Source organism: Coccomyxa subellipsoidea (assembly GCF_000258705.1).
Source record: "Coccomyxa subellipsoidea C-169, whole genome shotgun sequence".
NCBI classification, from domain to species: Eukaryota; Viridiplantae; Chlorophyta; class Trebouxiophyceae; family Coccomyxaceae; genus Coccomyxa; species Coccomyxa subellipsoidea.
Genome location: NW_005178037.1, coordinates 512,449 through 528,614, shown reverse-complemented (window position 1 = coordinate 528,614; position 16,166 = coordinate 512,449). Strand labels below are relative to the sequence as shown.

The window sequence follows — 16,166 nt, the reverse complement described above, 5'->3', positions numbered from 1 at the left end:
ACACTCTGCGCCTGGAGCATTTGGAGGAAGGGCAAGGGCGTCATGAGGCAGCTGCCTATCCTGGCAGAGGCAGTCATGCACCCATCTGCCCAGCACCTGCCCACTAAATCGACGAGAAAATTCAAACCTGCTTCTCTTGGAGTTGTTCATTTGAAAGATTCGGTGACTTGGATCAAGGTCAGGCTTGTTGCCCTGAAGGTGTTGGTCAATGGCATGAGAGCAGTGCACCTTATTCTTGTCAAGTAGGCGTCACGATACTAATCCTAGAACTCTGGCTTGCAAAATCTGAGCCCTTCTGGATTGTACGCTCTATAGTGTTCACCTGTATTGAAACAGGAGGACACTCCCAAAGCCATGGCCCCCTTATTTCGCCAGGCAACTGGCCGTTGCACTAACCCATTAGCATGTCTTTCGCGATCATTCGTGTCCTTAGCAGCCCGCATGTCTGCTGATACGTCTGAAAGGATGTATACACCAGACGAAGGCGAGACAGCAAGCTTTGGTACGACCCACATAAAGTCTGAAAATAGGTGTCCTACTCAGGAGAGGTCTGAGAGACTGCTCGACGATTGAAGTGTTCTTATGCTCTTCAACTCAATTGCAGGGTTCGAAGAAATCAGAGCAGAGGAAAAGTCCAAGCGTGTGGGCCAAGTGTTCAGCAGTGTCGCCTCATCCTATGACACCATGAACGACTTAATGAGTGGAGGCCTGCACCGTCTGTGGAAAGACAGGTAGCACATCTGGCGGCCCTTCATAAGTCCGAGCTCATGACCACCTGCTTTTTGCACCGTGCTCAATGATAGTCACAGTGACTGCAGCCAATGCCCTGGCCTTGAACAGACCTATGTGGGCCACTGAAATGCGCATATGTATGGCAGGTTGGTGACTCGCTTGCAGCCATTCGCTGGGATGCAGCACCTGGACGTGGCAGGAGGCACTGGGGACGTGGCCTTCAGGGTGCTAGGGGCCATGGGAGAGGAGCAGGCCAGGGAGCAAGAGGATAGCGATGCACCCAACCCGGTGCCCCTGGGCCAAGTGCATGTGTGCGACATCAACCCTGACATGCTCCAGGCAGGCCAACGGAAAGCTCTGCAGCAGCACATAGGTGAATTTGTGGGCCTTGCATGCATCTACCTTCATGCATGCACCTTCAGCTGTACAGATGAAGAGCATTTGCTTCCTTTCGGCGATAGTCTCATGATTGTGCAGCTCTGTGGACGATGCAGTTGTTGTAGACATCTACTGAGTTTCTGTGACTGAAGAGATAGCATGATCTGTGTTGTCCAGGGGAGGGTGGCGGCCTCAGCTGGGTAGTGGGGGATGCAGAACAGCTGCCCTTCCAAGATAACAGCATGGACGCTTACACGATTGCATTTGGCATTCGAAACGTCACCAACATCGATGCTGCCTTGGACGAGGCCTTTCGGGTGAATTGCCAATCTAAAGATCCACAAAAATCTTATCACTTGTGAGGTGCTGTCAGCACACAGCAAAGGGTGCTATGCTCGAGAGGCAGAGTAGGCAAGAGTCTTGTCAATGATGATCATTGAGCTGCATGAAAATTCTTTTTGCAGGTGCTGAAGAAGGGTGGCGCTTTCCACTGCCTGGAATTCTCTCAACTGGCCCTGCCTGGTCTAAGGGAGTTGTATGACGCCTACTCTTTCAGGGTCATCCCCCAAATTGGCAGGTACCCTTTTCACTACCGGGCACCACGATCTTCTCCTACTGATAATTTCACACTCTCTACCACAGGATCAATCCCCCTTACTTGCACTGCTTCCAAGGTACTCCATGCATGCATATCAAAGTGACAGAGTTGTATGGTCCCCAATCTGGGCCTTAAGATGGTTCGATTAACGCTTGATGTGCTCTTATAGTTGCAGGGATTGATAGTGGTGCTTCACTGTAGGGTGGTGGCGAACGATGAGGCGAGCTACCAGTACCTTGTGGAAAGCATCCGCAGATTCCCAGATCAGAAGACTTTTGCCAGCCTCATACGCGAGGCACAGTTCTCTGGGGTGTCTTATGAGAACCTGAGCGGAGGCATATGTGCCATTCACAGCGGCTTCAAGATTTGAACTCTTATGTTGTTGAAGGCACGGGTGACCTCAGGCTGTGTCAGCATGTCCCATAATCGAATCATTTGCTCTCTCTCCTGAATAATTAAAATATTAATGGATCCTGTGTCCACGTCCGTGTCATATTTAACAGAGACTCAGAGCTTTAGGAGGTTTATCTCGTGCTGCTGTTGATATGATGTATTGCTGGGCCCCTCGCTAAAAATAGAACTGCGCGCCCCACCCATCATGCAAAGCGTAGAGATCGAGCATGGCAATACGGTACTCATACTGATTATAGTCCAGTTCCAGAAAGGCCCTCGCAAGGCCAAACGAGTGCCATTAAGAGCATCCAAGGTTGCTCCATCTTCAGCAGATGGAGGACGTTAAAGGCATGGAAGCGCCAGCTCTCCCGCAACAGGATAGCGAAGATAGAACTGCAGAAGATAAGCTTATTTACGCTTGCGAGAACGGAGATGACGACTCTGTGTCGTCATTACTGCAGGAAGGTACGCCATATCTTGAAAAGACAGTTTAGCTGACAAATTTTTTCGGCGCAGCTCAGGGCCTTGAACAGGACTTACGACTTGCCTACCATTCGTGATTTTCGATAAGTTGCAGGGATGGTCAAAGAGCATGGGTGGTTGATAGAGCAGGAGTCTCGCCAAGTATCACGAATTCGGAGGGAGCAACCCCACTGATAGCAGCAGCAAGCTGTGGGAATGCCAGCATTCTGCAGCTTCTGCTGGACGCTGGAGCAGACCCTGGGGCAGAATCAGAGGTGTTTGACACTCCTTCTGCCACTGTTTTTGCAACCCACAGCATGCTATGCCTATTTGGCCCGCAAAAGCATGCAATGCACCGCCAATGCACAGAACACCAGAGTTCTTTCCATTGACATTGTTGTGTCCCCTCCAACAGACTGTATTGAAGGAGACTGCCAAGAATGGCGAGGTGCAGTGATATAATTCTCACTAAGAGTCTGCACCATCGCAATGTTTTGTAATGCAGAATGGTGCCACAGCGCTCAGAGCAGCGACTGTGTTGGGGGATGGAGAGGCGGTGCAGGTGCTCTTGGGAGGGGGGGCTGATCCAAATCAGGAGACCAGCCGGGGCACACCCCTCAGTGCAGCAGCGCATGAGGGCGATGTCAGCATGCTGACCCTGTTCCTTGATGCTGGAGCTGAAGTGAACCATGTCAGCCGCAATGGTGAGCAGACAGGACGTCCAAGTGACTAGCAAACAGTCATTCTCTCAGTCAGCAAAGTTCCTTCAACACAACACTGCTGTCCACTCCAAATCGAAAGATGCCATTGAAGGTGAAAAGATGCTGGAATGCGACAGTTGTTGTCTCGGGCAGGGACAACTCCGCTGATGGCAGCGGTGAGACCAGGTCATGCATCTGCTGTAGAGTTTCTGCTAAGGAAAGGTGCAGACCCAGCACTTGAGAATGAGGCCGGGTGCTCAGCTATACACCTGGCTCAGGTGCTCACTCTAGCCTGTCCACGTCATGTCTTTAAGTTGACCTGCGCTCATGTGTTCGTTCCAACAGAGCTTTTGTCACGATCGAGTGTTATTAGCAATAGCTTTATCTCCTTGCTCCAACACCTGAGAAGAGTGAGATTGCAGGCAGCAAAACAGGAGGTCATTCTAAGGTTGTTGGTCCTCAAGCAAATCAAGAAGCTCACAACAGCAACGCTGGAGTATGTACATGAGCATGACAGAATGCTTCAGACCTTCAACATTGAGAAGGAGCAGGAACTGCAGCAGGTGTGCGCATTGAGTTGTGAAAATACTGTGATACTCAAACATCCAGTTAGAACTGCAAAGGCTTTATTAAGGGCATAAGAATCTGGTGGTCATCTACATTTCAGCGTCTCCCACCTTTCTTAGTGATTTTATCAAAAAGCAGGTCAAATGAATTCACTGGACAAATTTGTGCAAAGGCAAGGCAGGCACCCTAACAGTTGACACTGTGGAACTCAATATTGCAGAGCCTGGAAGAGGATATGAAGCTATTGGAGCAGCAGAAGAATGCATTCCAAGAGATCCTGAAGTCGCAACAGGAGGACCAAACCGACAGAATTGTTACTGTGTGACTATAGTGAAGATTGAATGCCGGTCAATTTGCAACTTACATCCCAGAGCTCATTTGCTGTCGCTGTGTTCTCTGCTTGCCTCGCTGGCGTCGCGGATTTTCCACCAGCCACATATTGACCAGCAACCTGTGCAGAAAGATGCAAGAAACTCCACATCAGCTTGCCCGGGCAGTGCATGCCAAATTGTGACTCTCACAAGCCTTGCTTTGAGCAGCACGAGCAGGGTAAATGCTTGTCAGGGTGATACAACATCGTCAGCAGCTTCTCAAGGTGGAAAGACCAACCTGCTCAGCAGGGGCTGTTGCAGCGCACAAGATGCTTTCCACAGCCCTACCCGGCTGTATCAGCAGCCAAGGAGCCAAGGCTCTGGCCAGAGGTGCTACAAGGGGCTGTGCAGCTTTCCCCGCCACATCAGCGCCTGTGAGCCAATCCCTGGCCAGCTTTGTGTCTACCAGCCCTGGATGCACTGCCACTGCCACATCTTTCCTGCTGCCTGAGCTCCTGCAAAGACACCAAATGGGTACTCTGGATCATGTCATGGCGCTGGCAGTCCCACACAGAAAGTACAGCACTTCTGCATGCGTTGAACGGGAACTAGATATTCCGGTAGGGAATTTGTACATGACTGGCAACTTGCCTGTTGAAATGTCGCTGGAACTCCTTGGCAGCAAGTAGGGTGGCCAGCTTTGAATTTGCATAGCCCTTGAAGCCTGAGTAGCCATGCTCCAGCTGCAGATTGCCAAAGTCCAGCTTGCCTGCTCTGTGGGTCGTGGACGACAAAAATATCAGGCGTGTGCCAAGGTCATCTGTTCCATGTGCAGAGGCGTCTTGAGCGGCCTTTTGTGTATGTCTTCTTCTCACTGTGCTTCTGCTGGATGACATGGCTTTGCTTCGTTGGTGACTGAGTAGCTCATGCGCAAGCAACCAGTGGCCCAGGTAGTTGACCTGCAAATATATACTCGCGCAGTAAATTTAGGAAGCTCCACTCAACTTTTGAGCCATCTGTGCAAGGTTTCAATTTGCAACGTGTACAATGAGCTTTGTTGGAGCATGACATTAGTTGTGTGCACCTGGAATTGCAATTCCAAGCCGTCTGCCGTCTGCTGACGCTCTGGAGGAGCCATGATGCCTGCATTGCAAATGAGCACATCCAGCCGCCTCTGTTCCTTGTTGAAGGCTCTCGCAAAGCTCCTGACTGATTCCAGCGACGCCAGATCTAGCTCCCTCACCTCAATTTTATGTACCTTGTCTGACTGCCCAATCTTTTGAGCAATTGCCTGCAGTCACAGGGCGTTTGCACACACCTCAGCATTGCCTGTGCTAGGTTGCCGATAATCACTGCGTCCCCAGGCCACAGGGCAATTCAAAGATAATCGTGGCTCTACAGGCAAGTGTCGTATGCTCAGGCTGTAAGCTGAATCACCTGTGCCGCTGATTTCCCACGTGCAAGGGAACGGCACGCCAGGACAACCTTTCCTCCTTGCCGTGCAATTGCCTCAGCAGTTGATAGCCCTATGCCAGCATTGCCTCCTGTTATGATGCATGTCTGCAAGAAACAATCCAAAGAGTTTCTTACACTCGAAATTAGCGTGTTTCCCATAGACATATGCTAAAAACAGTCGACAACATATTAATGGATTGGGGCCTGACTTGCCTTTCCTTCAAGTTGGCTCCAGGAAGATGAATTGGATGGTTTGAAAGGATGCAAGGTGTCCAGAATATTTAGCCTGATGTTGTCTGCAAACTCTACTGCACCTATGAGATATGCTAATGATCTGGTGCGTAGGAACTCCATGCTCGAAACTGTTTTCTATCGTGATCCTGGACGTGTATGGTCTTTCGGAAATATCTCTATGGTGTTTACGATCTGCTCGGTATCGAGCTGCAGACTGATCCCTGGAGAGAATGCGACCGGTCTCAACAGGCATGAGATGGCTAGCTTCCTCCATGTGGGAAGCTAGGCCTCTTCTGCTTGAACCTTCGACATCACATTTATCAAATGTTCTCTATGATACTCTACTCTATACATGTAATTTTTTGGTGTGACTGTATTCCTCGAGTGTGCTCTGCTTCACACATCGAGGAAAAAACCAGGGCCTGGTAGCTTTTGCAATGCCGTTTTGAGTACATCGATGTACAGTATTTCCCTATCAATAGATGAAAACTATCTAATACAGTAAGTAGGTAGTTGAACATTAGATGCGGCAATGCATGCGATTTTATGCACAGATCGTTACCAGAAGCAGCCTTGCAGCCTCTAGTAATATCGTAGCATGCCTCAAACCTCACTGCAGAGCATTCGCTACAACACATGAAAGCAGTTTATTTGATGCCATCAGAGCTCTCAGCAAGCCTGGAGTCCTGTTGGCCTTCCACTCAGACAACCATGAGGTACCGCTTGAGGAGAAGCACCGCTTTCCGATGTCAAAGTACAGACTCACAAGGCTGGCCTTGGAAGGGGACGCCACTGTAAAGGACTTGCTGGAGATCAGAGAGGTAGAACTGCCAAGAAATCCCTGTCCTACTCACATGCAAAACCGGTTCTCAAAATTCATCTTCAAGCCTGGGGCGTAGGCTGAATGGAGGGGAACTGTTTTCAGGCGCCACAAGCAACAGAGGAGGATCTGGCGCTTGCGCATGACCCAGGCTATGTGCGGCGGTTCTTTGAGGGACAGTTGGGCCCAAAGGAGATGCGATCCATTGGATTCCCTTGGTCAGAAGGTCTGGTGAGAAGAGCCAGAGCCTCTGCAGGAGGCACACTGGCCGCCACCCGAGCCCTGCTCGAATGGCAGCTGCCATTCACCGCCAACATTGCAGGTGCGACCTCTACAAAAGCCAAGTCCCTCCTGGGTCGATGGTCAAGTACGGAGGTATCTAACGGCTAGCCGACATATGGTCAACAGTAGAGCTTGCTTATTTCCTGGAATTGGTATTGACAGTGGAAAAGATGATACCAAGAATACCGATATGCACGACATAAAGGGCAGCACTAGCGCCAAGAATGTAGGAAGAGCTGCCTCGCGCTGTGAACAGTGTGCATCAACAAATATCTCCCGGCCCAGGAGCATTAAAAGATTGAAAAGGTTGCAAATGTCATGCTCGGCAGGTGGCACGCATCACGCCTTTGCAGGCAGGGGCGAGGGCTTCTGTGTCTTCAATGACATCGCTGTGTCTGCCAGGATGGCAATGACTGAGGAGGGGATTGAAAAGGTCCTAGTGATTGACCTTGATGTGCACCAGGTGCGCCTGAATACATAATTTTCTCTGCATGCACCTTCCTAATGGGCGATGAGTCAACATGCAAGCCAAAGCATCTGGTCTGATGGCCGTATGCGCCGTTGCAGGGGAATGGAACATCTGCAATTTTTGCGCAGGATGACCGGGTGACAACCTTTGATGTCCATGGTGCGTCCTGCTTCACCTGCCTTCTCGCATGCCAAGTTCTTTTATCACACGCACAACATTCTGTGTATCAGAGATTTTAACGAGGAGAATGTGGGGAGGCTAGTGCAGTTGATTGGCATGTGTGATGACATGGCATGCATGCGGGCCGACAGGGGACAAGAACTATCCTTGGAAGACTCGCTCCAAGTCGACATATGATGTGGCACTTAAGGATGCCACCAGGGATGAGGAGTATCTGGCACTGCTGCGAGAGTGGCTGCCACGACTTTTTGCTGAGCATCGCCCGCAGCTGGTGTTCTTTCAGGCTGGCGTGGATGCTATGGAGAAGGACAGCTTTGGCAGGTGACTGTTCTTGCCAGACTTGCATCACTCATGCTGACAAGCATCCCATCTGATGCCATGTCACATCAGTTTTCAATTTATTGGCATCTATTGGCTGACACAATCATGACTGTGCACATGTGCAGGTTGAGCCTGACACGCAAAGGGCTCTTGGAAAGGAATGAGATGGTACTGTCAAAGTGTCTTCAGGTGCCAAATTCTCTTCCATCAGATAAATACAAAAGCTTGAGAGCTTTTGCACAGTTCTTATTGATGGAGGAAAGGAATGTGTCTAAATGAAGTAAAGACAGTGCTTATTGGACTGTTCTACTGCTGTACAGGAAGGTGTCCCTACAGTCATTACAATGGGAGGGGGCTACTCAAGGCCCATAGACAAAACTGTGGAGGCACATGCAGATGTGTATCGCACAGGGGCAAGACTCTACCCTAGAAACTGAGCGCCAATCTATCTGTTCAGCAAGTTTCAGACAAGGCCCCAAACCCTTCAATTTTGATAGCAGCCCTCTACGGTCCCAATTATTATATTATTTATTTAAGCAAATTTACTAATTAGCAAGTTCCTCGGCTGGGATTTGAGACTCGCAACATTGTAAAGAATGGAACATGGACACAACTGACACATGCAATTCTGCAAACTTCATCACACGCATTCTTGCATTGCTTCCTCATGCTCTCGGCGCATTGCTCGACATGCATGCCTGCCCAGAGCATTGGGACTTTCACACAAAACAGCACTTTGGCAATCTGACCAAAGCCCCTTCGCAGAGAATCCCGCACTTTTAAAATTGACACCAACGTCTCACTAATATTGAGGCTACCAAGCACAAGACAAACTCCAGAAATAGAGACCCAAAAGAACGCCAAAACTGCAAAAATTCCTGTGCTAATCTGGACATGGGGGCTTTCAAATCTAAAAGGCGCATCAAGATGCAAAGCAAGAGGTTTACCGGTTATAATTACACCCTTAAAAATCTGCCAGTGCAAGAGCAACGTGTACTTTCCTTGTTAGCTTCAACTTTCTAGGCAGCTATTCATCTATTTGCTTGTTGCCTTAATAGTGTGAAGCTGGCGCATCCCACAAAGGGAGCTGCATCAAAGCTCCTCCAACGGATCCTCGGGCTTGGTTTCTGGAATGCACATGCAGGTCCTGATGAAGCTCGACCGCCGCACCGCTACATGATTCCCTGCAGAACACATCACCCACTGGAGAAAAATTGTCTTACATTAAAGTTCACCAAATTGTGTCTTATAGAATTATCGACCCTTCATCGACCCTAAATCCTGAATCCTCCATTGCATTCCCCGTGAAAAATTATTACTATAAAGGCCCCTTCCCTAAACCCTAGATCCATATCCCCTAAACCCTAAGCTAGAGTGGGTGAAGAATAACGTCAGGGAGAAAAATCCACTTGACACATTTTCACATAAACACAATGTGCAGGCACCCGACACAGCAGCACCCTTCTGCTTGCTGCTTGCGGCCTTTGCAAAATGATATTCAATGCGACTGGGCCTGTGTTTCTACTCACAAAGTTTCCCTGGCAGATCGATACGTGCAATGTTTCCATAGATGACCGTGGTGAGAGGAGTTGAGGAAAAGGGGTGCTCACGGAGGGGGTTCCACACAAACTGCGGGCAGATGGTGACGTAGGTCTTGGGCTCTGCCAGTTGCTGCTCAGGGTCCTCCACTCGCAGCGTGTACAGGAGAGCGCCCGACATCTTCTCCCTGCATGTCAGCATATCAGTAATTTTATCTCAGAGAATTGCCCAAGCGCTGCAGACTTTCTCACCTGCCCAGAGACCGTCTTATACATACGTTGGCAGCACTAGATATTGCGGTGCTTTTGCTGCTCAGACCCCCATATTAAACCTGGAAAAGAGCTTCAGAATGAGACAGCGAATGGCAGGAAGCCTTGCCGCACCACGAAAACAACGGTCTGGCTGCCCTACAGCCCTTATGTGCGCTGTATACAGGGGCCCCAGCCGGCGGGGGGCGGTACATATACAAAGCAGCGTGCCCACGATTGATTGGGTCTTGGATCTGGCGAGTCCATCAAGGGGTGGGACTCATGGCAGCCTTGACCTGCAGCTTGCCTCTGGCAGGAACAGCATGTTGATAAGAATGTGATAATTGTACAGTGGGCCACCACACACCTGTCATGGAAGCTGCGGGGGTGCTTCAGTAACCGCGGGAGGCTGCGGTGGAGCGGGAGGTCCGCAAGCGGGGGGCCCACGGCCGCAGGGCCCCCCGCCGGTGGTGCGGCTCCGCCGGCGGTGGCCGCCGCGCCACCGGCCCTGGGGGTCTGTGCGCGTGGGGCAGGCTGCAACAGTGGGAGCTCCTCCACAAAGCACCAGTTCCGCTGGCCCAACAGCTTCTGACCCGCCTGCAGCGCCGCACCCCAATGTGTGCTGATCGATATAGCTTTGCAGTCAGGACCCCTTTACTCAGGCTGTCATGCACAAGAGATGTGCAGCATCCCCATAAAACTTGTGCAAGAGAACCTTTGACATGCGATGGAAAGGATTTGAAACCATGGCAAGATCTGAGATGATGTCACACAAGGTGCTCTCACTCTCTTAGGGCAAGAGCCCAAGGTTTGAAGGATTCTATAATAGTAGCTTCCTTGCTCCAATAATGGATCTTATCGAGGAATTGAAAGCGCGCACGTCAAAGTCCCGGACCATCTTCTCCTGGGTGTTGTGGTTGATTTTGGAGGCCTTGTTGGTGCGCTCCAGCATCGTCAGCAGCACCTGGGGCGGGGGGCAGTTCCAGATGGCGCTCGAAACCACCTGAGGCATGAACCGGTAGTCGTGCCGCAGGTGCGCCACCTGCACAAAACAGCTTCCTGTAAACTCAAGAGCTCCACAAAGAGCCGACACCATGCACCTTAGACCTGTTTGGATTGACTCTTCAGGCATTGACCGCATCTACCGCCACTTGAAGGGATGAACCGGTCGGGCTGTAAGGCTTCAAGACACCCTCAAAATTGTCAGCTTGGGGGCGGCATGTGTGCAGATGTAGGTAATTGATGTAGGTAATTGATGTATGTATGCTCTTTTCTAGCACCCCTTAGCACAGGGGGCGCGCCTTGGGGCGGCTGTAGAGGCGGCCGATGCCGGCGCAGTGTACGTCGCCGGAGATGAAGCTGATGCGCGCTTCGCGCGCTTTGGCGACCGCCTGCAGCCGCTCTATGAAGCGCCGGCGCTCACCCAAATGGCTGCCAGCGTCCCAGTGATCCACTATGTCGTCCAGCAGGTCTGGGTGGCCGAACCTGCGCGCATGCCATGGGGCAAGGACATTAAAAGAGAAACCAGTACTGTTGTTATGATTACTGTATTTATTACGGTACAGGCTTTTCCTGCCTTTGGCGTCTGCAGACAAGCTGCAGTCAAAGGTTGCCACAATCCTACCCCTTGTCGGGCTCCCCAGATACAAGCAAGACCCAATCAACCGTGGGCACGGTGCTCAGTAATCGTACTGCCCCCGCCAGCCGGGGCCTACACCTGCTATACATGCTGTAATAGGTAGTCTAACCTAGAGAATATCTGGTATCTGAAGGCCAGAGAATTACATACGTGTTCCTCTGGACCTTGAGGCCTTCACCATACCAGGGCCTTCATTCGCACATCCTCTATATAAATTTCTTTTCAACATGAGGTCCAGGTGTTCCAACCTGGGCATGTGCAGTGCATGAGGTAGTAATTTCCGAGAAAAACCAGATTTCACGGCATAATTACTCCAATTGGTGCATATCCTTGAAATTCACCCTTGCTCACCGTCAGGGCTGACGTGAATAGATTTCTGCTGTATGCATCCCACATACATCAGAGCAGCGCACCAGATATTGCTACACTGGAGAGCCAAGAAGAGCAAGGAGAGAAAGTTTACTTGTCAATGATGCCAGCGCCAAGGCCAGTCTTCTGGAGGGCGCCTTTGATGAGGGGAAAACTTTGAATTGTCATCATTGTCGTTTCGCTCAGGGGCAGCTTGGGGAAGACTATGGGCACCGTCGTGACCACCACGATGTGTTTTATGCTCTGCGGTAGCGCGCCAATCCTGGCATGCAAGGCAGGCAACAACCATAAGCTTTCCAGCTAGTAGTCAAAAGTGTAAATGTGATGCTTTTATTCATACACAAATCATACTGACAAATGCAGATCCTGGTGACTTGCCGCTTTGTGGGCTCAGTCACATGCAGAATCTGTCAAGCACACGACGCGACAAGCCTTAAGGGGCAATGATAAAACCGAATTGTGAATTACCCCTAACGCCTGCAAACAAAAGGCAAGCAGTGGCCGGGGGTTTTAAGAACTCTGAGCTACACGACAGATCTTCAGGCACAAAACATCAAAAGGTGGGTTATTACTGACTGCTTGCGGATGCTTGGACATGCACTTCTACTAACGGGGATTGTTTGATTGATTTGATTGATTTGTCTGCAGCACTCATCGACTCTATGGGGCGCACCGCCTGAAGAGCTCATCGTAAGCCTCCGGGGAGATGATCCGATTGATGGTGCGCTGCGAGCGGCAGTCGGGGCCCACGATCGCCACGCGGGCGCCAATTTGGCGGCACCACGAGAATGTCTCCGACGGCCCAAATAGATCATTCATCGACCGCGATAGCTCCACTGTTGTGTGGTGCTGGAATGACAGATAGAATCGCCGGCAGCACCTGAAGGTGCCTGGCCACCCCACCACATTTGCACATCAGCCAGGATTCATACCTCTTCTCAAGCAAGCTGTTGAGGGAATGGGCAACTGCAGGCTTGGTCCCTCGAGAGCGCAAGCTCACAGGCGGCTCATGCAAGCTCCATATGCAAGCTCCATAGTCACGCAGACCTCCAATTAGACTCCCAACAATGAGGCAGAGGATGATGGCATGCCTTGGAAGACTGGGCAGTTCTGCAGGTCCTCTGGGTAAGATCCCCACCCGTCCCAGATGTCATGGTCATCCCAAATGTTCATCTGCATGCATGCATAACAGGCTCAGGAGAGGCTCGCTTTATTGTTCTAACGAAAACGAGGTCACATGCGCTCATCTTGGATGCATCATGCGGCATGCATGCAATACGTGATCTCATCTCAGCAGTGTGTACATGGGAGTCTGTTATACGCCATACAGTGTATGCACAGCTGCTCCGGGCTCTATTGACATGTAAATGCCCCTACTTCGCTTCACATAAAATCAAGAGTGAGGCTGCCGTACCTGTGGGATGCAGGCAAAGGCGTATGCCATGGATATCCTCGAGTTGAAGTGGACGCGGTAGTGGTTGAAGAGGAAGTCGCTCACTTCCTTCTCCATCTCAGGAGTGAAGGGCATCTTCAGCCGCTCCTGCAAGTCATGCTGCTCTGTCACTCTGCCTCCCTGGTCTTTCATTGATCTGCCTCCCTTGCCCTTCCTGAAACAGCACTTGGAAGGAACAGCAGGCGGCCGTACTTGAGCACAGATGCAAGCCTTGTTCATGTTCATGGCAAAAGAGATTTTGTCTGCATGGCATCAACACTGTTCATGATTTCCACTTGCGAGGCAGGCGCTCCTCTCATACCAGGCGCTCGCTTTGCTTTGATGGCTGCATTCCTCTTTTTCTGATTTGATGAAAAGAAGATCAGAGGAAGGCTGACAGGGTGAATGAGGTTCACCTCAGCTGAGGGGACATCCAGCCAGGCCTTCAAGCTGGGCACAAACCAGAGAGCATCATTGTAAATCTGGTCCCCCCCGCCCACGAGGGCATGCAGGGGGGACTTCTCATGCAGCACAAGCACATCCTTCCACAGCGCTGGCTCCTTCCACTTGCTAACATCTGCGCTCGCTGACAACCCATTGCAGGAGTGGAATCCCCAATTCCACCCCCCATCCCTGCTGGGCAGGGCCACTGGGTACCTGTCCAATCACCAAGAGATTTGACGTCATGTCGCGGAATTTGAGAGGGAGAGAAAGCTCCGCCAGCTTTTAGTGAGCAGCCGCCTCGGAGCCACGGCCCTCACAACGCTGTATATTTGGCAGAAAAGCTGTGCCACATCTTAGCACTTCTTGTCATTCGTGTTTCATGTGTATTTTGTATTCCTCCTCTGGAGAAGCGTATCTCTCAATTGAGACAATTGGTGGAGGATACCATGGACTTTTTTAGCATGATCCTCTCAAGCATGTGGAAGGCAATCCTCTTGAGCACGGGCAGGGCAAACAAAAGCACCAAGCAGGCAGGTGGATGACTGAGGAAGGGTGGGAAGGGGGCACCTGTCGCTCTTGCTGAGGCCATCTGCATCCAGAGCATACTCCACCTGCCTGGGGCTGTCGCCCAGTGTAGCACTCACATCAAAGCGCCAGAATTTCCACTGAGCATGCTCATCCAGCAACAAGCCTTGCAACTGCGTTGCCTTGCCTGCAATCATCCCACATGAATTGTGCACTCTCAGCATTCTTTCTTGCGATTCACAATGGTTAGCGAGTTGCCAGATGCATGCATGCATGCTCAGCATGTGGGATGCATTTTGCTTTTTTTTGGGCGAGAAGGGGAGCACACACCGCCATCATCGAATGTCAGCACAGGCTCTGGGGGCAAAACAGTCAGCTTGGATGGCGGGGTGACAATCAAGACAGAGGCTCGCCACAGGGCCTTGGCGGAGTCATAGCCCAGCAGCTGTATGTAGGGGCCGCTCACTACCAGATGCTCGTTGGTACTGGGAATCTGCCAGCATGCATGCACAACCTTAGTACTTTATTCTGTAGAGGGGGGTTTTGAAAGCCTGATAGAGGTGATAGGGAGGAGGGTGAAGCGCACAAGGACACAGTTATCCCCTCTGCTGGCGGCAGCGACTGCTGAAGCTTTGGTTGAGAGCGGATTTGCCTCCTCATGCACCACATCTGCCTCGGGTTGCTGCTGCCAGTGCCTGACTTGGCCAGCTGCGCTCTCTGCCTTTTGGAGAGCAGTGCTGTCTGCCTGTCACAGCAAAGCGAAGACCTTGTATGTAAGACTCAATGGCTGAAGTTCCCGATGCAAACAAAGTGAAGGTTTACCCCAGAAGTCAACTGCTCGAGACGTGGCTTGGCCAATATCGCTGCCGTTGGTCTAAGTCGACCTCGGCACAATTAGATATACTCAACATGATATAACTCATGTTAATGAGTTATCCTTTGGAGCGCACCTGCAATCCATTGGCACTAAATTGACTGGGTGGATTCGGTGCCGATGCATGAGTTTCTGCAACAACATTGTCTTTGGCCACAGCAGGTAATGCAGATGCCTGCTCCATCTTTGTAGTCAGTATTCAAGTTTATGCATGCGAGTGAGACTGAAAACTGTTGCTCATTAGTGCACACGGTATATCCTTATTCTGTTTTGAATGGGTTACAAAGACCACTGATAAACATCAACGATCAAGAGTAAGGACAACCGCAGCATTGTGAGTGCAGTGATTTTTCTTCTTTCTTGTGAAAAATTTGTGAAAAAACAAAAGGCGCGCGCTCCCACGGGCTCGGTTTCTCTGCCAGTCCTGATCATTCGTTATGTAAATTGTGACGTCACTTTGGAACGCACTCCGAGTAGGGCCGAAGGAGTGGTGTGAGCTCGTGGGAAAGGATATTCTGAAGGTATTCTGTGCGTAGAGGTAGAGAAACGGAATACCTGCTTAGTGTAGGCAGTTCTCCCTTGGGCTGCTTTCTATATGTACCGGACGGCTCGTGTGTGATTTGATATTGACGAATATCTGCTCCGACTCTCAGCTCAGAGCGTGATTATCATATCAATAGGGAAAACGAACGTAACCTCAGATCGTGGACAGCACTAGTCTGCTCTCATTTCTCGCGCTTGTGGCCGGTACACTTTTCACGGGACTAGTCATCTGGGAGTCAAAATGTATTCCGTGCAGCAGGGTGCTGTTGCTGCTATGAATATGACGGACGGAAGGAGGACATCTACAAGCAAGAGGACAGATGAAGATGGCAATGAAGTCTTCGAAGAAGAGGAGGTGCGGCTCCCGAGCATCGCTTCTGTCCTGAATATACAGTCCATATGGTTTTGGGCACCACGATTTCCTCTCCAATACTGTTGAACAGTTTATCTACGGAGGCCTCATAGCGTTTATGTCACTTTCATGTGCAAGGAAGATCCTGTCCTTGAAATTGGCAAGCCCAATATTTTCCCAGGTGGAGGATTTTGAGGAGCTCAAACGTGCTGCCATGGAAGAGTTCGGTCAGAGCCAGCGCACCTTCAAATATCCCCTGACTGGCGAGGGTGACGACAAGGTAGCTGATTCCTTGCCA

General features: G+C 50.7%; 5 protein-coding genes across 5 annotated transcripts; 3 read left to right on the top strand and 2 right to left on the bottom strand.

The window, feature by feature from the left end:
- Window positions 1-582: 582 nt before the first annotated feature.
- On the top strand, window positions 583-2,078 carry COCSUDRAFT_41267 (putative ubiquinone/menaquinone biosynthesis methyltransferase; the record flags this gene model as incomplete). Its single annotated transcript, XM_005648407.1, has 5 exons — window positions 583-731; window positions 879-1,105; window positions 1,288-1,427; window positions 1,575-1,687; window positions 1,910-2,078. 5 exons carry the CDS (start codon window positions 583-585, stop codon window positions 2,076-2,078), a joined length of 798 nt encoding a protein of 265 aa, XP_005648464.1.
- A 984-nt stretch (window positions 2,079-3,062) lies between these two features.
- COCSUDRAFT_83673 (hypothetical protein) lies at window positions 3,063-3,432 on the top strand (the record flags this gene model as incomplete). Its single annotated transcript, XM_005648856.1, has 2 exons — window positions 3,063-3,254; window positions 3,418-3,432. The coding sequence occupies 2 exons, from the start codon at window positions 3,063-3,065 to the stop codon at window positions 3,430-3,432; spliced, it is 207 nt and encodes a 68-aa protein (XP_005648913.1).
- A 1,155-nt stretch (window positions 3,433-4,587) lies between these two features.
- On the bottom strand, window positions 4,588-5,696 carry COCSUDRAFT_6661 (NAD(P)-binding protein; the record flags this gene model as incomplete). The annotated part of the gene is made up of 5 exons (XM_005648406.1): window positions 4,588-4,649; window positions 4,783-4,962; window positions 5,059-5,101; window positions 5,227-5,433; window positions 5,580-5,696. Coding segments are annotated over 5 exons (609 nt in total), but the record flags the coding sequence as incomplete, so codon positions are not given.
- An 806-nt stretch (window positions 5,697-6,502) lies between these two features.
- COCSUDRAFT_5539 (Arginase/deacetylase) lies at window positions 6,503-8,319 on the top strand (the record flags this gene model as incomplete). The annotated part of the gene is made up of 7 exons (XM_005648405.1): window positions 6,503-6,652; window positions 6,757-6,973; window positions 7,263-7,396; window positions 7,501-7,561; window positions 7,714-7,903; window positions 8,029-8,092; window positions 8,224-8,319. Coding segments are annotated over 7 exons (912 nt in total), but the record flags the coding sequence as incomplete, so codon positions are not given.
- Window positions 8,320-8,435: 116 nt separating this feature from the next.
- COCSUDRAFT_47057 (hypothetical protein) lies at window positions 8,436-15,157 on the bottom strand (the record flags this gene model as incomplete). The annotated part of the gene is made up of 13 exons (XM_005648404.1): window positions 8,436-9,087; window positions 9,514-9,629; window positions 10,058-10,287; window positions 10,571-10,732; window positions 11,034-11,175; window positions 11,793-11,960; window positions 12,372-12,578; window positions 12,837-12,871; window positions 13,113-13,238; window positions 13,547-13,787; window positions 14,142-14,286; window positions 14,430-14,592; window positions 15,050-15,157. 13 exons carry the CDS (start codon window positions 15,155-15,157, stop codon window positions 8,996-8,998), a joined length of 1,935 nt encoding a protein of 644 aa, XP_005648461.1. The 3' UTR covers window positions 8,436-8,995.
- Window positions 15,158-16,166: the final 1,009 nt, after the last annotated feature.